General features: G+C 29.5%; 1 protein-coding gene across 20 annotated transcripts in view; it reads right to left on the bottom strand.

Moving 5' to 3' along the window:
- Nucleotides 1–3,304: 3,304 nt before the first annotated feature.
- The window catches only part of LOC139488436 (cyclin-dependent kinase-like 4), a 38,428-nt gene continuing 19,175 nt past the window's right edge, over nt 3,305–22,557 (bottom strand). The window contains exons 9-16 of one of the 20 annotated variants that reach the window (XM_071274009.1): nt 21,686–22,095; nt 17,856–17,900; nt 16,636–16,776; nt 12,699–12,722; nt 12,093–12,158; nt 10,532–10,725; nt 8,952–9,049; nt 3,305–6,594 (exon numbers count right to left, since the gene is read on the bottom strand). In XM_071274009.1, coding sequence (XP_071130110.1) covers nt 6,541–6,594; nt 8,952–9,049; nt 10,532–10,725; nt 12,093–12,158; nt 12,699–12,722; nt 16,636–16,776; nt 17,856–17,900; nt 21,686–22,095 — 1,032 coding nt within the window. In that variant the 3' untranslated portion in view covers nt 3,305–6,540. The remainder of the gene's footprint in view (nt 6,595–8,951; nt 9,050–10,531; nt 10,726–12,092; nt 12,159–12,698; nt 12,723–16,635; nt 16,777–17,855; nt 17,901–21,685; nt 22,096–22,557) is intronic. The other 19 variants (XM_071274012.1, XM_071274010.1, XM_071274016.1 and 16 more) reach the window with 19 other exon arrangements.

The raw sequence follows: 22,557 nt of genomic DNA, 5'->3' as shown, positions 1-22,557 counted from the left end.
TGTTTTCAAATTGGTCTACACTAAAGTCCAAAGGGTCCAAAATTAAACTTAGTCTGATTTTAACAAAAATTGAAATCTTGAAGTTCTTTGATATGCTGAATCCAAAAATGTACTTAGATTTTTTATTATGGGCCCAGTTTTCAAGTTGGTCCAAATCAGGATCTAAAATTATTATATTAAGTATTGTGTAATAGCAAGTCTTTTCAATTGCACAGTATTGCGCAATGGCAAGAAATATCTAATTGCACAATATTGTGAAATATCAAATTTTTTTTTAATTAGAGTTATCTTTCTTTGTCCAGAATAGTAAGCAAGAAATATCTAATTGCAAAATATTGTGCAATAGCAAGATTTTTTTTTAATTGGAGTTATCTTTCTTTGTCCAGAATCAACTTAAATCTTTGTTATATACAATATACAATCTATATTCACTTTTTACTACCAACTGATAAATTAAAATAATCTTTACCATTCAGTGATAACAAGCAGTTTTTTTACATCTTAATATTTTATGATGTATTTAGATGAGTAGTTATTGTTGCAAACTCCATTAGAAATTTTAATTGAGATTAGTTTTGGAATAAGGGAAAGGGGGATGTGATTAAAAAAATTGGGTTCAATTTTTCTCATTTGAAATTTCATAAATAAAAAAGAAAATTTCTTCAAACATTTTTTTGAGAGGATTAATATTCAACAGCATAGTGAATTGCTCTAAGAGAAACAAAAATTTTAAGTTCATTAGAACACATTCATTCTGTGTCAGAAACCTATGCTGTGTCAACTATTTAATCACAATCCAAATTTAGAGCTGAATCCAGCTTGAATGTTGTGTCCATACTTGCCCCAACCGTTCAGGGTTCAACCTCTGCGGTCGTATAAAGCTACGCCCTGCGGAGCATCTGGTTTATATTTTTTGCTGGATTTTCTTGGTTATGTTTTTCAACTAGAAAATATCAGAATATTGAATGAAAGCATTTCTACAAGACTTCAGTGTACTTTCTCTTTTTTTATAACATGAACATTAGAGAGAGAATTATGTCCGATCAGTAGTAGGTAAATGAATGTTTTTAAGCAGCATTGAAGTGATAAAAAACTAGTCTCTAAGTGATATATAAATAGCAGTGATTGAAAGATATCTCTGAATGTAAAATTCTTCTTGCTATGTATTATGTAAATATTTTTTAATGTATAGAAATAACAGAGAAATAGCATTAAGTTTGAAAACCATGTTAGTTTTTATCTGAAATTGCTAAAAAAAAATAATTCACACACAAAAATTGACATTATAAAATTTCCTTCACTTATTATGTTCTTGCCTCAGTCTAAAACTTAGGACTCTGTATAAATCATTGTTTATAACATAAACCATTTAAGCATTCAGCTTCAGTATACATTCACAATAGACTATTTTCATATTACTGACTTTTCACTGGAGTTTATTTTTTCAACAGGTGTCTTTTCTGTTGTTGGACATCCTGGTTCTCAGTCATGTTAGAGCAATTTAAATTAAACTTGCAATTGTTACAATTTGGGGGATAAATTCAATTGTTTTGTGTTTTCTTTACATGACAAGCGATCAGAAAACAGTTAACTTTGCGCCAAAACTGCATCAATTACGTTTCATTTTACTTCTTTTGGTTGCTCTTCCTTAACCAAGTACCAGGGTGTCATACCATAGAGTAGGTTACTTGTCAAAAAGATTTTATTATCTAGAGTCAAAACTCAGTAATATGAAAATAGTCTAATTCAGATTTATAAGATCTCTTGCTCAAATTGTATTTTGTTGCTTTGTTCATTAATTTATTCCTAACAGTATCTTGATTTGGATATTCTTTGTTTGATCAGAATGATCTATTGTCTTTTTTGTGACTTTATATAGAAAATTACCAATTTCTAAAGGGATCTTTTCTAGATGTTAGAATGGCAATTCCATTCTTATCTTAAAGTTTCGTTAAAAAGTAAGAGCTAAATTTCTTCAGGTTTTATCATTATGCTGCTAACTTTTTAATAAACATAATAAGAAATGAATTGAATACATAATGCCAAGCTTTAACTTTAACACATCTATCAGTTCAGGAAATGTTATGATAAAATGGACATATACATGGTTAATGATATTTTTTGTCATGCACTTATGCCAGTATTCCAGTGTAAATTTGTAATGATAGAGATCATGTCAATAATACAGTAATCCAAATAGTAGATATGAAACAAATTGAAGTCAAGAGCAGCATTTATTATAAAAGACTGGAAATATTTTAATTTTGTAAAGACTTCTTTTTTATGAAGGCTGCAGGTTAAGCACATGTTTATTGTTATTTTTTCTTATGTGTTTCGGAAAGATATATATTTGTCAATTTGTTTCTAGGAATTTTACCTGAAGACTGATTTTGTTGAAAGAAATTCATTGGTTGTATGTGTACAACTCTGCTCACTGTGTTCAAACTAAATATATATCAATATAAAGATATAAATAAACTCATATTTATTTATACATGGTGTTTCTCTCTATTCATTGGGTTGTGGATGTATACTTTTTAGCTAAAGATTCTCTTCCATGTGTATTCTGTCATTGTTTTTCTGACTGGGTTGTATTTAATTGTTGCGGTAATGTTAGAATATATAAAATTTATGTAATATATTCTCTTATCTGGTATGTTTTTAAAAACTTATGTAAACATATGGACTTCAACAATGGCCTAGATTTATTCTGCATAGAAACACATTCACAGGTCCAGAGTTACAAAATGCGAAACAATTCGTTTATTTTGGATAGATGACTTAACTGCTGATTCCTCAAAATATCTCTACTGTACATCGAAATAAGTTGAACAAGAATGAGTATATTTTTGATAGACACCTTATGTTTCATTGCTCCCATCTTGATTTTAATATGACTAGGAGCCTTTGCTAGTTCATTTGCTAAAATATAAAGCTTTTAAGTAGTAAGCTAACACCGCCACTGCCGCCGGATCACTTTCCCTGTCGAGCTTTCTGCGACAAAAGTTGCAGGCTCAACAAAAAGCAAAAAGGCTTCTAAAACACATAGTCTTTCGAATATTTTCATGAATATATCTGTGGATTCATTTATTTTTGTGGGTACAAATTTTTTGTGGATTGATGAAAATTTGCATTTTTGTGGACATTTAATATCATGGTTTTGTCCAATTAAAATTTCGTTATTCCTTGAACATTAAATTCAGTGTTCACCTGTTCCCACGAAATCCCAAAAAATTGGTATCCAATGTGTAATAATGAATCCTGAGTAAACATGAGGTATAAGTCAGTATAAAAACAACAAACATGGATGTTCAGTTTTTATTCTTTCTTCATTTGAGAAATCACCCAATATTCTGAAAACATGAGTTTTTTCTCATTTCAACAAAACAACATTTTATATAAACATGTGATATTTTGTGAACAATAATTTTCAAAAGAAATGAAACAAATAACAATATGTTTATGCAAAATGAGTAGTACGATTCATTCCAAAACAATACTAAATATCTTCACATATAAATACGCTTGGCACATACAATAAACTATCTTAAAAAAATCATTCACACACCCAAATCACAAAAACTTGTAAACAGTAAGGGTTCTTGGCAACAAAATGAAACATGAAAAATACCGCCACCTGAAGTGGCTAAATTTTTAAAACTGAAATTTGAATGTTTCCGTATTCTCTCTAAAATTCAAACATGTTAAAATGATTCAATGTTCAAAGAATGAAAAGAATGAAAAATTTACTAGCTGATGAGATAACTGACATCTAAATTTGTATAGTAAATTTTCAAATTAATTCATGCACTTATTCATTTCTCTGTTATCATTTCATTTTGAAAGGAAACATATACATATATCTGGTGAATGTAATATAGTAGTTACCTTTAAAAATAATCAACTAAATATACCTTATCACAATTCAAGATTCTTACCAATGCTTAAATCGTTGATTACTAATGTAATATAATAATACAGATATATAGGTTTCACAATCTCACAGAGTAATCTTTCAAACATAAAATCACAGAAAGTTGGCCTTACAGTACACACTTATTTTATACATACAAATGACGTTAATTAAAATAAGCATTTTCAAAATAATATTACATATGCTATTGAAAATAAATGATATATGTTAAATGCTTATATAACACTTTGTATATATACTTTGAAATACTGGTATTTATTTCAGACTCTATAAAACTAAGCATCCATGAATTGATAAAAACATCTAGACTATGTTGGTATAATTTGAGTTTGGTATCATATGCCATTTTTCAACATGAAAACAAAGCTGAGCATATTTTTTCATATACTGCAATAACAGTTATCATAGGTAAAATGTGTAATACTGATTTATTTTACAGTTAATACAGAAAGCCTTGTTCACAGATATAATACATTTCTCTGATCATGAAATGGCAATTTGATGCACAATAAAAAAAAATACTAATGTAAATCTCTAGCATGAATACACAAATGATGAGAAAGAGAAACAATGGGATTTAGTATTGTTTTCATAATTAAGAAACATACACATACACACTTTTTGGACTTCAACTTCATCAAAAATTACCTTGAACAAAATCTTAGATCTGAAGCAGGACAGAAAGACGGACTAAGAAAGCAATATAAGAACAATTTTGTATTGTCAGATGAACCGTGTCCAAGAGAATTGACTTTAGTTTTGTTGCATTTCTACTAGAGCTCAGTAGAATGTTTCTTTTTCCCAAATTTTACTTTCAATAATTTGTAAATAAAACTTGGAACAGCAATTTTAGATGATGAAGATTATATTTATTGCAATATATCATTACAAAGTTTGTTAGAATTGCACATTTACATTCAGTTAGTAACAGAACTCTATTTACATTTAATAAATAAATAGCTAATGTACAATGCACTATCAAGGATTTATATTACTATATAGATCCTTGGCACTATCAAATAAAAAACCATTGAAAAAACCATTGCATAACATATACAAAGTTTGTCTCTTTTTCAAATAAACGACTGTGGATTGAGGAAAGATATATTTTTGAGAATTTCCAATATTATACATCCCATAATGTATGAGGCATGGATTTTGATCCAAAGCGAATGAACTTATTTCAACTGGAGGCAAGGCATACAAAGATATATTCATAGGTAACAGAATTGTCAAAACTATTTTCATATCATAGATATATTTTTTTCTGCATATCTGCACAGCAATGGTTATGAATGCTATGTGTTTCATACACATTTAAACAGCAAATAAAATATTATCTTATTCAATAGAAATACTGACAATTACAGGCTTTTAAGGATGTGAGCTGATCTGTTCCAAAATAACAAACTTTTTAAAAGGATAGCATATAAAGAAAGGAACTAAAAAACAGAAAAAAAATAAAAGGTCAGATTCAATGTATTTGAGATATATGTCATTGACAATTTGGGGGGGAAATGATTCTTTAGCCATACATTTCATACGTCGTCATAGGTAAAATAGCGATTAACAGATAATCATTGGTCATCTCAACTCAATCGCTTTTCTCGCTTTCGCAGTACCGGCTCAAGTGAGAAAATCAATTTCGTTGAGATGATCAACAATAATCTATAAATAGCACTACATGGATAAAACACTAGAATGCCAAAAAGTCAAATACAAGACCAGCAAACATCTTTAAATATTTTTTTGAACTGATATGGACCTTGGGATATGATATCAGAAATGATATGAATAACACTCAATACATGGAATATAAAAATAAAGTGCATATATTAATATTTGGACAATTTACAAATAATACTGAAAATGCTCTCCATATTTCATTATGAAATTGAAAATGCAGAATACTTATTTATGCTTTTTAAATTTCAAAATGCATATAGCTTTACATACAATAAAAATAAATGCAAACTTAAAAGAAGACTGAGTATAATTGGCACATATACAGTTATCACATGAATTAGTACTTATCATATATATATATATTAAAGATATCTGACATATAAACTAGTTGATATAATTAACATGCAATAATCCTCAATAATTTGGCCAATATAAATTTGTTTTTATCTACTTCACAGGAACATAGTGAAAAAGTAAATAAAGACAATGATTCCAGTATAAGCAGTAAACCATGAAACTGTCAGAATGAAATCTTCATAAATTCATATTATCTCCCTTTTTCAAATAGTAGAGTTGTCACCTCTTGAAATGCTTTTTGGCACCTTTACTTATAAATTTCAGAGGGAAAAAATTGAACAAGTCAAAAATTTAAATAACTTTTTGAAACATGGGCTGATATCAGTTTAAGAACGTATGTTGTCCTGAAGTTTTTCTATCACTAGAACAGATATTACTGTATCAAAATTCTCTAGCTGATGATAACTGATGAAGTGTCTCATCAAGCTCACTTTTTGTATTCTGAATTTCTGACAGTATATATAATATGCTATATACTGTTAACAAAAAGCTTTTGCTGACCAATCACTGATATAATGAAGGTTATCCCTGAGGTCAGATTTGGTTTTGATTGCTGTTCATCATCATACAGTAGGAAGATTGTCGTCTTTGTCATTACCATTACCGTTAGTGTCCGCCTGAAACAAAAAAAGAAAAGACGTAAAATAAAAATGTTTGGTTATTTTTTCATTTCTTAATCAATCTTTAATAAACTAATCTTTTCTAAACAGATAATAATTTAAGTAAATGTTTTAATATTTCTGTGTAAAGAACAATCCAAAATAAGTTTGATTAAACTATTTTTTCTACTCAGTATTATTATTATAGCAATTATTCTATTATTAAAAATATATTTTCAGTACATTTTCTACATTTGAAATTTTTGCCTATTCTCCAATGAAAATCATCTATTCAAAATTAATTCAATTATGGATGTTTCTTTTGTTATTCAAAAACATTTAGTTAAGTTATCAACATGCAAGGATATTTTGGATATTGTTAAGACCTGTGGTAACTATATTTTAAAATGAAGGAAAAGGTAAATATCCCCCAGGTTGAGAGGGATGGTAGTACATGTAGGTGTTTATCCCTAGTTCCTAAGAAAATAAACCACAAAACCCTAATTCCTGTAAAAATAATGTGTCCTGCATCATATTATAATAATCAAATCCAGAATTCCAAGGATTAGTCAGCTTGATTGCAATGTCCCAAAAAGGTCCCTCCACCCATCTAGATTTCTATCATACATCATGCAATAAAATAAATTAGCAACTACATTTAGTCTTTTTCTGAAGTTCTTATAGAAAAAATGATTTTTTTAAAAAGGACATGCAGTAGTAATTATTAAAACTATTAGTTCTCAAATGACACTGTGTAAAATATGGTAATGTTACCCAATATACATTGTAGAAAAAAAGGGCAAAACATATGTTTTCAAATTGCAGTAACTGTTTTTGTGCAGTTTGACTGAATTTATGAAAAACACACTTTTGTACAATCTCTGTGAACACTTCACAATTATTTATATGACTGTAATCTCCTCATACTATTGCAGAAATCTATAGCAAAATTAACTTCAAATACTGTAAATTCAGAAATTAATGCGATATTTTTATTATTTCCAAAAATGCCACAGGGTTATAATCGCAATCATTAAAACTGGCATTTTGAAATTTTTTATATTATTTAAACTGGATTTTTCTGATGTTGCAAGAATTAAAACCGCCTTCGAGTCTAAAATGAACACTTAAAATTTCTTGGAATTCTGGTTGTAGGATAAAGTTTTAAAATCCTTTTTTTTATCAACTGAAAGAGCATGTATGCATAGTCTTTTGATACTTGTTTGAATGGTATAAAATTTTACACTTTTTTTATAATGTAAATTTTTTCTATCATATAAAAAATTGTACACAAAGGTCCCAGAGAACTATAAAAGAGGTCTTAGTAAGGTTGGAAGGGCACATTAGTATACCAATACCTTGTATGTCCATTCATAGCATCTGAAGTAAAACGTTACACTTTACATCTATTTTTGAAAAAAATAAAGATATTTTTACATAAACTTTTTATTCTTCATTTTTTTTATTTCTTTAAAAATAATATGATGAATTGGAAACTGATAAAAATAAAATCTCCACACCCCTCCCTCATTTGCAGCAACCAAGCATAAAAAAAGAGCGACTGCAAAGATTTAATTTTTTAATTAGATTGTAAGAATTATAAATGATTTTCTACATAGTTATAATAAAGGAGTAATAAATCTTTGAAAACAACATTGTGGGAGTAACTCTATTACTTTCATGTGAAAATGGTCTTTGCTGCCATGATGACATACTATAACTTGAACTTTAAATTAAATTTTGTTTTATTCAATTTAAAGATGTAATGAAATCAAAAGACAAGATGTCAAATTATATATGTGGGCTAAATTTTCCTTTCAATTTATCATTGACACCATTTTGAGATATAATTGTATTTCATTATAATGTCCTATATCAATCACACTTTAAGAAAACCCAAGCAAATCACCAATTCAACATGAAATATGTCTTATATTTTTTCTTGTTGAATTCTTTTAAAACATTGAATTCATTTTAGAGTTACAGTACAATTCTCTTTCTGGGGAGAAGTACTGATTTGCTGTAAACAATATAGAGCAATGTGTGTTTATTTTATTCAATCCACTTTAAATTTAAATAAAACATTTGATTTGTATGAATACAGCCATATAATTACTTATGACACAAATATATTCCTACCAAAGGTTGTTCTCTCGGGGCACTCCAGCGTCTGTCACCAATAAAACCTGACTGCCATGAAATAGCATGAAAGTGGTGAAAGTGGTGTTCAACATCAATCTATCAATTGGACACAACTGTAATCCATTTCAATCATAAAGATCAGGGAATCATTGCATCTAAAGATTATATATTATCATATTTTTTTTTAATTGTATCTTGGAATATCTGTGTGCTTAATTAATAATAATACTTACGTTTGCAAAAGGAAAGGGATCTATATTTGTAATGTGAGGTATTTGAGCTATGGTTGTTCTTTGTTTAGGCTGCAGTGGTTTTGTTTTCGTAGGATGAGCTGAAAAAGAAAAATGTCAAAATTCACAATTCATCAGTTATCATCATGACAATAAATTTATTAAACTGAAACAAGCTTGAAATCTTAACTTGAAAAAAATATTTAATCAAGATAACCGAAAAATATAAATATTTGTTAAGTTATAAGGTGATGTGCAACATTTTTTTTTAAATGTATGCATTGATGCCTAAATGTATGTACTATTCAGCAAAACAAAACTATACTGTAACTTTGTACCAAACTAGATGTTTTTATAAACTTTATCCAAATGAAAATAGTGCAGTCAACACTGTGCCACCTATGACAATCCTCACAAGCCTTTAACAAAATAAAGTGTGTTCCTAATAATTTACACAAATTTCCAGTTCCATGACTTTATGACTTCAAATTTGCAACAGAATGACTTTAAAGCATTTGCAAACCAATAAATTCTAGCCTTTGAAATCAGTTTGTTGTGACACTAAAAAAAATCATGAAGATGGTTTCATTGGTTTCAGTTGTGGACAAACTCAGATTTAGTGCATATTTGCACAAAATATTTTTGAGGACAACAATTTTGCAGTGACAGCCAATTTTCCATATCAAAGCCTGGAAGTGATAAAAGGTTCCATCCTTTAATCCTCCAACACCATACTGAGGCACCTCAGTACTAATTTTATTGAGGGGAAAATAACTCATGAAAATAATAACTTCCTATTCATACCTGTCAACCTCTGAAAAGGACCTGCATTGAGGAAGAAAAAATCAGGTCATAATATGTACAAACTTTTTTCAGTTGAATGTTAGAATCAAGATGATATTTTTAAATACTCTATAAAATGTACCTGTTTCAATCAAGTATTCATAATAGACTATTTTCATATTACATGTGTACCGATTTTTGACTCTGGTTTATATAAATTTTTAATTTTTCAAGATTCAGTTGAAAATTGCATCATTTGCATATCTTGAGACAAAAGTCAGCAATGTTTACGAGTGTATTTTAACAAAATTGAACACTGACGGCTAATTTGTATTTTTTTTTCTTCAATATTTTACCATTATAAATGTTTGAAGAAAAAAAATCTGATTTAATTTTGTTCTAAATCAAAGCTAATAACCCTTTAAGATGCACTATACAGCTTTACACCATCAATCTTCTTTCATTCCTTAAGGTGGTACCTAACACTACAGGGAGATAACTCTATAAAATCAGCAGAACGTTTTAATGACATTGTGTTCATAAGGGAATATTAAGCTTCTCAATGATCAAAATAAGTGTTTGTCAAACTGCCATATAACCAGTGTAATTTTTCTGATAAAATGGTGGGTTCAAATGTTTTGAAATTTTTATATTTTTGTCAAAGGGTCAAAGTAAATACTTTGTCAAAATTTTTAAGAAAATTAAACAAGCCAAATTAATTTTAGTTAAAGTGTTAGGTAAATGTACCAACCATGATGATACAACTGATCTTTTAAAAATTATACAAACCAACACTTTACCTTCAGCACCTTTTACTTCAGGAAAACTAAGACCTTCTTTTTCTCTTTTGTCAGGACTTTTGGATTTAAGTTTTTCATGAAGAAAACTTTTCTCTGATTGGAATGGTTGTGGACTTAAAGTACTACTATGGTGATTTGTTAAATTTTTCTTCTGCATGTGGGAAGGTGTCTTTTTCACCATTTTATCACTGACCCTGAAAATATATTGACAATCATTTCAAAAATTGTTGTAGTGCCTGACTGAAATAAATTTAACACAAAAAGAAAACATCCAAGTTTGGGTTTTAAAGTAAAAACCACAACTAAAATGTCAAATAGATTGAAATTTCATTACTCATAACTTCAAGACATTGTTAAAAAACTGAATTATTATAGCTGAAAAATAAAAATAAAATATCATGCAAAATTAAAACAAACAAAAAAAGATCATGCATATAAAATAAAAGATTTTTTTAAAGTTAAAATAAACTCAAAATTTTACAGGTTTCTAATTATGATTAATAAGTTAAAAAACAAAACAATTCAAGTACTTTCAAATTAAAACTTGTGTAGCAAAACTGATAATAAATGCAAGTTTCACACCACAAAAGAAGATTACTTGCAGAAAATGGAATACATTTTTGTATTACTTTAAAAATATCACAGATAAAAAATTATAAGCAATTAATCAAATACAGGTTTTGAGTATTCATCAAATGATTTTGACACACAAATGATGTCATAAAAAGCAAAACTAAATATAAAAGTGTATGTCAAATGCTTTTTAATTGATCACAAAGTAATAGAAAAAATAATCAACATTTTTAAAGATCAATATATATAAATGTCTCCTCGATTCCTTGAGTTAACCACAGTGAGAGGTCTAAATTACAATCATCTATATTATAAGCAGAGAAAGCAATTAGGTTTTAGAAGCAGACATTTTACTCAAACAAAAGAGCATAATAAAACTAAGTCTGGTCCATAAAAGATATAATAAGTTTTTTTGTAAGCGTCAATGAAGAATTTCTATGACTAATTTAAAAAGCAAATTATGATGTAATATCTATGTTAACGAATACTTTCGGCTGTAAAATATACAATTCATCATTCTTTTATGCCTCTTCAAGTCTTGAGTATTAAATATTTATTTGAATAACCCCTATTCACTTTACATAACTTATATTCAATGAATATATGATTGAGAAATCAGCAGTCTATAAAAATTTCTTCACAAATCTAAAATACTTTTATTCTAAATGAGAAAATAAAAGGTAACGCTAAAAGATAATCATATTACGTGCATGTCGCCAGCCTTAAACAAACAATTACATAATTCGTAAACGATGTTAGTAATTCATAAGATAAAGTGTCTGATATAGAATAGTTAAGTAAAAACCTGATTACAGCTGCCAAGAAGTGTTAGATTGAAAAAATAAATCTGAAACGAGATCAATTATCTAAAAGTGATAAAAAACCCAGTCGATAATTAATCAAAATAAATTATTTATTAACTAACAATTTCAATTGAAAGCGTTAAGAAATTGACCCATTTCCTTAATAAATATATAAAACCAAGTACATCTCAATTTTCTTGTAACAGCCATTTCCATTATACCTTGCATTTCTTCGTAACTCAGTTATCCAACTAGAATACAAAAAGGAAGCAATTCATTTCATCTACAGAGCTTTGAAGAAGACGTTACTCAGTTGCCAAACTTGTGTCTGATCCATTTGTCATTTCCAACAATAAAATATGTTTAAACTATCTACAGAGCTTGTATAATCAAAGGAAGAGAGAAAGTATTTTATATCTCTTCAAATAAATAAATCCTTTCTTTTTACACCTTTAGCCTTCATCCTTCATGATAAAAGTGTGCAGCCACTAGGGCAATGCTCAATTTGCGGGGGAAAGTTTGTAGATTCTTTTGGCCTAGGCCCTTAATGGAAATTCTTACAGGTCCAATAGAAATTTTAAAAGCATCCATGGTCTGGGCTATTGAGCCTCTGTCCATGCATAAAGAATTAGATTGCAACTTTTTAAGAAACAAGTTATTCTGAGTGCTTGCAAATCTTCAAAGTGCATGAAAGATTGAGACAGTTATTCCTTGTTCTTTTATTTGGTGAAGTTAAGCAAGCCAAAGATTTGGCTGTGCAAAACACACAATATTGTCACGTCACCACTTACCATGCCTGAGGTGTCCCTCGATCTCTGTTAATTATCAAAATTAACATTCATAAAATACTGATATTGAATAGTAATTCAAGTAATTGAAAAATAATAAAACCCTTATAATCGGTTAATTTTAGGTTATAATTGTTTTAAATTTTAAGGCCTACTATAATATATTTAAAGTCAGCCTGTTTTTACATGTACAGTAATATTATGTAATCAAAACTTATCCTTTTTTTTCAGCTTATGTAATTTTTTGACAGTTTCTTTTTTTCAAGAAAAAGAAAATTATTGTAATATTTTTTATTATGCTCAATTAACATTATGTATATTAAACATACATCATCACGTTTTTGGTTATTACACAAATTCAGCTACCAAAGTTTAGACCAAAAAATGTGTATTTTATTCAAAATCACTGTGATAATCAAAAGCATATAACCCCTAAATAACATAACAACTTCCAACAATCACACTTGCATAAATTAGTATTCACAACACAATTCTCTTGATTACAAACTGCATGATAAAATGATTGATCATTGGTGTTTAATGCCACTTTCAGCATGCTTGGCTATATCTTGGCTGCCAGTTATTTTTTTGGTGGAGGTAGCTTATGTACCCAGAGAGTACGGCAGACCTTTGGCAGGAAAACTGGTAATCCTTGTCAATTAAGAGAGTCAAACACACCTGCCATGATCAGGGTTTAAACTCACAACCTCAGTGATGGTAGGTCAGAACTTTTAAGGCCACTTGGCCCTGCATGAGGAAATGAACTTTTTACTTTAGCCATCAGACCAAAAGCCAGGTTAAAAAAATGTATTTACAATTTCTTTAAAAATCAAATGCATTGAAAAAAAAAAGAAATGTAAATCCTCACATGAAAGGGCAAAAATAACTGAAGTGTTTGTAGGATCACAATAGCTCTTATTCAAATTTCATCTTTTTTTTTTATCATTGATTGATATAAAATATTTTCCTTGTTATTTAGCTTGGCTGGAGAAAACATTTGGCATAATACATCTAAACAGGTCCTTTTCGAAGCATCATTAGGTGAACCTGTGTGAAGTCAGTTTTAGAACTTCAAATAACTTGAAATAGGTGTTCTAAAACCTCCCGTTTTAAACCTTGAATTTTCTGCTCCATCATCAGTTTGACAACTTTACCATTAAGTTATTTTTAAATTGCCCTCTGTAAAGCTGTATCATTAAATTTAATCTTGTAGCCCAATTTGACATTTCATTCAAGATACCAAGTCTTCACTCTATGAATTAAACCTGTACGAACTGTGACGCCCGTATATGACACGGAAACCAGGCGTAAAAATCATACTTTATCCTGGCGGCATTGCAGTGTTTACAAAATACATATCCAGGCGTCAACCAGGCGTAAACCAGGCGTAAATTAGGCGTAAGTAAGGCGTAAACCAGGCGTAAAATTAGGCGTAATATTTAAATGAGTACGCCTGGTTCACAAAAAAATAGGCGTAATATGCAAATGAGTACGCCTGGTCAATAAATAAACCAGGCGTAATATCCTTACATAATACTACACTTATTTTAGTTCAGTGTATTAACCCTAAGCTGTGTACTTTTGTGTATTTGATACAAACTTCTGTACTGTTGCTTTTATTTCTTATTGTTTGACAAAAAACTTGAAATATGAACCATTGAAGAAGCTAATATATATAGAAATAAATACATTTTATGCAGACAATGGCTCAAATAAGTTTAAGTTTAAATAAGAATTATAACTGTTACAATTATTTTTTCTTGAAATAAAAGTAGCATTTTAACTAAGTTGTTTTTGAAAATTATTGTCTTTTGAACTAATTTATAAATGATAATACTGCAATTTAACTTAAAGTAAAACATTTTAATGTTATTATCTAAGGATAAAGGTTTTGGGATTTCAAAAATTCTGATAGAACATAATACTTAATAACTTAGTTATACTCACATTATTATTATTTACCATGTATTACTACTTTCCTTTTATTTCACAACTTTCATTAATTTATTTGATTCAGTAATTTCCAATTTTAGATTCTTCCAAAAAGCACAAAACAAGCAAATTATCCCTGAATATATGAAGCTGCCATGTGTCCAACACTTACAAACTAAAACCAAAGAGCCAAATTTTGAAAAAAAATCCCATGATCCTTTAAACAAAGCATTATGGGTATTTCTATTTACGCCATACCAACAGTTTTACGCCCGTAAGAAAATTTACGCCTTGCTTATTTCAATTTACGCCCGTAAGAAAACTTACGCCTTGCTTATTTCAATTTACGCCAGGTTATCTGCTTTTTTCTACGCCCGTAAGGACTACAAATTTACGTTTCCTGCTCCCTTACGCTTGGATCTAGACACGTAACTACCACTTACGCCTGGTTTACGCCTTATTTCCAGGCGTAATACGCCTTATAATTTCGTACGGGATGGCTCAAATACTAATTTTCAATGACAAAATCATTGAAATATTCTATGCATGTCATAATGATTAAAAAAGTAATGATTTATTGCACAGTTATCTTTCAACAATAATCTGCTAGATTTAAACACAATATTTGGTATTGATAATTAATTTCTCTTTCCATACAAACACTTGGAATAAGTGCATGTAAACCTGAATTTATTGGTATGACCTTGCCTCTAGTTTTGAAAAAGGGTACAGTGTATTATATATCTAAAGAGATATAAACCTGCTACCAGTTTTGAAAAAGGGTATATTATATATCTAAAGGTGTGTGAACCAGTGCTACCAGTTATGAAGAAATAAGAATGTGTCCCCAATACACGGATAAAAATCCACACTATCATTTTCTATATTCAGTGGACCATGAAAATGGGGGAAAATCTCTAATTTGGCATTAAAATTAGAAAGATCATATCATAGGGAACATGTGTACTAAGTTTCAAGTTGATTGGACTTCAACTTCATCAAAAACTACCACGACCAAAAACTTTAACCTGAGGCGGGACAGACGGACGAATGGACAGAAGGACTCAGACCAGAAAACATAATGCTCATAAATGGGGCATAATAAATGGAGCATAAAATCGAATTAATAATATGGTATGATAGCAATGAAATGAAGAAGAGATACTTCCCAATGGGACAATTTTTGCTTCATGAAGGCTGTATCCTCTGATCAGATTATAATTAGATAAAATGTTTTGATGATTTATTATCAACCCAAATACTTTTCCATGGCTTAAGGTGGTACCCAACACTTTCACTAAAATAAATTTGGTTATTTAATTTTCATAAAATTTTGACAAAGTATTTACTTTGACCCTTTAACAAAAATATAAAAATTTCAAAAATTTTGAACCAACCGTTTTGTCAGAAAAATTACACTGGTTATATAGTAGTTTGACAAACACCAATTTTGATCATTGAGAAGCTTAATATTCCCTTTACAACACAACATAATTAAAACGTTAAGCTGATTTTACAGAGTTATCTCCCTGTAGTGTTAGGTACCACCTTAAGGATAAATGATACGGGTGATGGAAATTTGTTAACACCTTAAAAATTATAATTTCTTATCTAAAACTTCAATTTTACTTTGAATGAAAGAAAATCTCACAGCACAGCCATAATCATGTGAAATGTCTCTATTATAGCGCTCTTGTTTTGTAACAATTTAAAAACCTGCAATTTCTGTTTTTATGTGTATACTATGATTATTATTTATATCATTCGTTACAGTCAGAAAACAAATTTTATTATTACAATTAAATGTACTAACCAAAGATTTACAATTTTAAAATTAAACAAATCTACTCTAAATTATGGCGATACAAAAATTATTTCTAAAGTAACAGAATGACTGATGATAATGATTTCTGAAATCTGTCCATCAGCCTGAAGATCGTTAGAAGCAGAAACTATCTTGTTAGAATATTCCGCCACCAAATACAATCCTGATCGGTGTTCTTCTTACCTTAATGGGGGAGGACCAAAAAATATTGGCGAGTTCGCTATAGGACTTGCCATTTGTACAGAGGCAACACTAGGCGACAAACTAGGCGTGAACGAACCTGGCGACATTGTAGGTGTAAAAGGTGACATACTAGGAAAAGGACTGGAAAAATAAGTCATTACATTTTAATTCCTTTACAAAGCTGACTCAAAAATGGTTTGATAGTGATCTATCTTAAGTAAAACATTACTTAAATCATGCCATATCATTTTAAATAAATAAACCCAATAATTATTTCATACATTTTCCTGATATTACTGTGACTGATAAATAATTCTCTATCTAATACATTTTCCTTGTGCAACTCAATCAGTTTATGTAACTTTTATGAATCCTGTAAGTTGCTTTGAAAAGCGTTTTTTTTTTTTTAACTCGCTCAGTTTGTTTGTTCATTTGTTTATTATCTTCACAAATTTACATGCTGTATTTTAATTTTATTAACAATACTGTTGATTCATTTATTTTCATGGTTTCAGTTACAATTTTTATTGATTGAGGAAAAAATGCTATTCTGTGAATAATTGATTTTGTGATTTTCCCAAAGGTTGTATACAACCCTACATTTTTTGTAAGTAGAAAATTGGTACTTCATTCAAAATTTAAATTCAAGATTCTCCTATACCCATGAAATCCATGAAAATTTGTATCCCCAGAAAAAAAATAATCCATAGTGCATTCATATTAAGTGATTAGTTCTACAATATCATGCAAATAAATACATGCAATATTTAAACACAAAAATAATAAATTTAACATAATTCTGAAAATGATTTACAAGTATGATGATCTCTGAATGGTGTAAAAATGACTTAAATACTGAATGACATAAAATGATAGAAATTTATAAATAAATGCTTTAGAAGCTATGAATGTAAAAAAATGATCTGATATATATCATAATGAAAATGATTTTTTTTCTTCAAAATGAACAAATATGAATAAATTATCATTTTTTTTTTAAATATTCCTTCCTTTACATCCAGAATAGTATGTGTAAAAATAAATTATGTTTTCAAAATTTGTAATAAGGATAATTTGTAAACAAAGTAATAAATTAAAACAAAGGGGAAAAAGCCAAAAGTGAAGCGATATATATATTTTTGTATATAAGAAGAAATCGGCTGCCTTTATGTTAAATAGACTATACTATGTTATATAGAGAAAATGTTGTGATACGATACCTTAAAAAGTTAAAGCACTGGGATTTAATGACAAGAACTGGTCTGCTGAGGGAAAAAAAATACATAATGGAATCAACAATGGTTTGTTTTTATTTGATACAGTGAAACCTGTCCAAACCAAATCTTTTATAAACTGAAAACCTGTCTAAACTAATAGATATAGGAAAATGTTTTTACACATGTTTTTTTAATTCCAGTCATATCAAACTTGATACATTGTGATTAGCCCAAATGCCTGCAAAAACAGAACAAAATCTTAAGTTCTGGAAGGTTTTTGTTTAAACAGGTTTCACTGTATACAATGAATCTGGACATTGATTTAACAATCAAAACTAAATTGCACATGAAAAACTTTCAGCCTCTGTGTTTAAAATATAAGATATAACAGAAAGGTATGTTTTTTGCTTGATCACGAACACAGATCTTTAAAAGCATTTTTGAGATCTGCAGCTTGACGCAACACACCCCTGTCCATGCAAATTATAGTACTATTTGAAAATCAAATAATAATCTGGTATAGTAGAGTATATATATGATATGTATGTCCTTAAGTACACTAGTACTGTGAATGTTAACACAGGGTAGCTACAAAATGTAAATGTATTGTTCTGTTTAGGGTACTAATATCTACAGGGAATTATTGATGACTTTTATTTATATGTGTCAATGGACAATATATTAACATACAGATTGGAATATCTCTAGAATATACAATAAACAGGCAAATACAATTATTTAATTTGTTTATTATACATGTACCTATGTAATACTCATTAATAACATGAATAAAGTGTTTGCAGCCTAGCCCTATTGTATGATCCAGCAAAACTTAAAAAAGTGTCCTAAGTCATTTGTGTAATTGCTTACTTACAAAATGGATTGCACTTTAAAATTTTGCTAGGTCTTCATATCAAATCTTTTAAATAAGTTGACCAAGTTTAAAGTTCATTTTCTCAGTCATACACTGACCACATAGAAAATAGTTTAGCATTGAAGTTAGTCTTTGTATTTTGAATCAGGCGATTTAAAAAACTCTAACAACATTATTGTACAAAACTATAACAGTATATTATAAATTCTCTCAATTGTAAATCTTTGACACTACCTTAATTCATAGATAGACTGGTACTTAATCACATAGAAATTAATTGGTATTCCAATAATTTTCTAATTTACGCAAGTTGGGAGAGGGTTAAGGGTAACTATAAAAACAACAAAATTAACTAGAGGCTCTAAAGAGCCTGTGTCGCTCACCTTGGTCTATGTGCATATTAAACAAAGGACACAAATGGATTCATGACAAAATTGTATTTTGGTGATGGTGATGTGTTTGAAGTTCTTACTTTACTGAACATTCTTGCTTCTTACAATTATATCTATAATGAACTTTGCCCATTAGTAACAGAGAAAAATATTTGGTAAAAATTTACATAAATTTACCGAATTAATGAAAATTGTTAAAAATTGACTATAAAGGGCAATAACTCCTTAAGGGGTCAATTGACCATTTAGGTCATGTGGACTTATTTGTAGATCTTACTTTGATGAACATTATCGCTGTTTACAGTTTATTGCTATCTATAATAGTATTCAAGATAATAACCAAAAACAGCAAAATTTCTTTAAAAATTACCAATTGGAGGGCAGCAACCCAACAACCGGATGTCCAATTCATTTGAATATTTCAGGGCAGATATATATTGACTTGATTAACAATTTAACTCCTTGTCAGATTTCCTCTAAATGATTTGGGTTTCAGAGTTATAAGCAAAAAACTACATTTTACCCCTGTTCTATTTTTAGCCGTGGTGGCCATCTAGGTTGGATGGCCAGGTCATCGGACACATTTTTCAAACAAGGTACCTCAAAGATGATTGTGGCCAAGTTTGAATTAATTTGGCCCAGTAGTTTCAGAGGAGAAGATTTTTGTAAAAGATAACTAAGATTTACGAAAAATGGTTAAAATTGACTATAAAGGGCAATAACTCCTAAAGGGGTCAACTGACCATTTCGGTCATGTTGACTTATTTGTAAATCTTACTTTGATGAACATTATTGCTGTTTACAGTTTATCTCTATCTATAATAATATTCAAGATAATAACCAAAAACAGCAAAATTTCCTCAAAATTACCAATTCAGGGCAGCAACCCAACAACAGGTTGACCGATTCATCTGAAAATTTCAGGGCAGATAGATCTTGACCTGATAAACATTTTTATCCCATCAGATTTCCTCTTAATGCTTCGGTTTTTGAGTTATAAGCCAAAAACTGCATTTTACCCCTATGTTCTATTTTTAGCCGTGGCGGCCAACTTGGTTGGTTGACCGGGTCACGCCACACATTTTTTAAACTAGATACCCCAAAGATGATTGTGGCCAAGTTTGAATTAATTTGGCCCAGTAGTTTCAGAGGAGAAGATTTTTGTAAAAGATTACTTATATTTATGAAAAATGGTTAAAAATTGACTATAAAGGGCAATAACTCCTAAAGGGGTCAACTGACCATTTCGGTCATGTTGACTTATTTGTAAATCTAACTTTGCCGAACATTATTGCTGCCTACAGTTTATCTCTATCTATAATAATATTCAAGATAATAACCAAAAACAGCAAAATTTCCTCAAAATGACCAATTCAGGGGCAGCAACCCAACAACGGGTTGACCGATTCATCTGAAAATTTCAGGGCAGATAGATCTTGACCTGATAAACATATTTAGTCCATGTCAGATTTCCTCTAAATGCTTTGGTTTTTGAGTTATAAGCCAAAAACTGCATTTTACCCCTATGTTCTATTTTTAGCCATGGCGGCCATCTTGGTTGGTTGACCGGGTCACGCCACACATTTTTTAAACTAGATACCCCAATGATGATTGTGGCCAAGTTTGGTTCAATTTGGCCCAGTAGTTTCAGAGGAGAAGATTTTTGTAAAAGTTAACGACGACGGACGCAAAGTGATGGGAAAAGCTCACTTGGCCCTTCGGGCCAGGTGAGCTAAAAATGATAAATTTCCAATATGAACATGGGGAATACACAGCAAAGTTCATTAGGGAACATAACGTATACGAATAAATTACTGTTGATGTTTCGTTTCTGCAGCCTATTTTCTACATCTAAGATATGTTTCTTTCTACAGAAATAGTAACTTTCTAGATTTATCATGACAATTCTAACTACTAGCAGTGTATGCACTACATTGATAAGCTACATTATCAAATACCAAATCAAATGTCCGTAATTATCCACAAAACTGCACAAAATGTTGACCTACAGAAAAGTGTGATAGAGTAAGCAATGCTTTGACACCAAAGTGTGATGCATGTGATAAAAACTACCAAAATTTTTTTTCTTCTTTTTTTTTTTTTTTTTAGAGCTTTAGCATTTTAAATTGAATAATTTAAATTTCAAATTTGTGTGCTATATGAAAAAAAGTAATTCCTACTGCATGATAAAAGTAAAATATTTTTTCACATCTAATTTCAAACTCTTCATACATATCTAGAGGCAAGATTAGCTTTAAAATCTGTTATGTTTCAAATAATTTTAAGGATATTCTCGTTGTAAATTTTCCACTCCTCTGGGTTTTTCCTAGCTCATAAAGGTCCAAACCCCCATAATTTCTGTAAGAATCGTCCCTTTGTCTTTTAACAAAAGAACATTGAAGAATTTTTGTCAAAGAATGAACCTTAAAATATTCTATATATGCATTTTATGATTTCTTCTATATTTAGGAATGAATCCCCTAAATAACTCAAAGACAATTTAACAACAAATCAAACATACAACACCAAACTGTTTTACTACTGTTACCACGGTAACCAATACTAACCTGGTAATTGAAGGCATTGACTGTGGATTATTTGTAGTAGAGATATGATTAGTCTGACCAGCATTATTAGCGATCGGAGGTATTGAAGGTGTTGTCTCTTTTATTCCTTCACCATTTTCTTTTACATCCTTCTCATTTTCTTTGTCACTTTTCTTATCAATTTTATCATTTTTTTCCCGGTCTTTCGTTTGATCTTTGATAATTTTATTGTCTCTTTCTTTGACATTATTAGATACTTTTGAGTCTTTAATCATTGTCTTTTCCTTTTCACGCTGGTTATTTTTCTCTTTTTCCTTCTGACTATCACCAGATGGGGATTTAGCATTTACAGGGGTCAAACTTGTGTTTTGTTGTGAAGTCTTTTTAGCTAGTTTTTCTGTTTCCTTTTTGTTGTCTTTCTTATTAGCATCCTTCAAATATAAAAATATTGACTATGATAAGTATTTATAATGAAGCTAGTTAACATATGATTTGAATCCATATACAAGGAATCTATTATGTCAGTATGCATATACTGAATGGCTATCAAAAATGGATAGATTTGTGTAATCGACTGAAAAAAAGATTGATGTGTCAACATACATTTGTGCCGCCTAACAGAAGTTCCAATGGAAACTTTGTTATAAACATTGTCATAATATCTATTCCTGTTGGAACAAATATTCTATACCATTTATTCCGTTAGGAACATATACTGTAATATTTAATCCTGTGGAAATAATATTCCAGAATATATTTTCCTTTTGGAACTTATATTATGAAGGAATTTCCATTCCGTAACAGACCAAAATACAGAATGCATGGGCCCATACAGAACTTACTCCTTTGCCATTCCTTTATGGACTATAAATTCATTAATAATTGCGAGGTTT

This window comes from Mytilus edulis, chromosome 9 (genome assembly GCF_963676685.1).
Source record: "Mytilus edulis chromosome 9, xbMytEdul2.2, whole genome shotgun sequence".
Lineage (NCBI taxonomy): Eukaryota > Metazoa > Mollusca > Bivalvia > Mytilida > Mytilidae > Mytilus > Mytilus edulis.
This window is presented reverse-complemented; position numbering and strand designations above follow the sequence as displayed.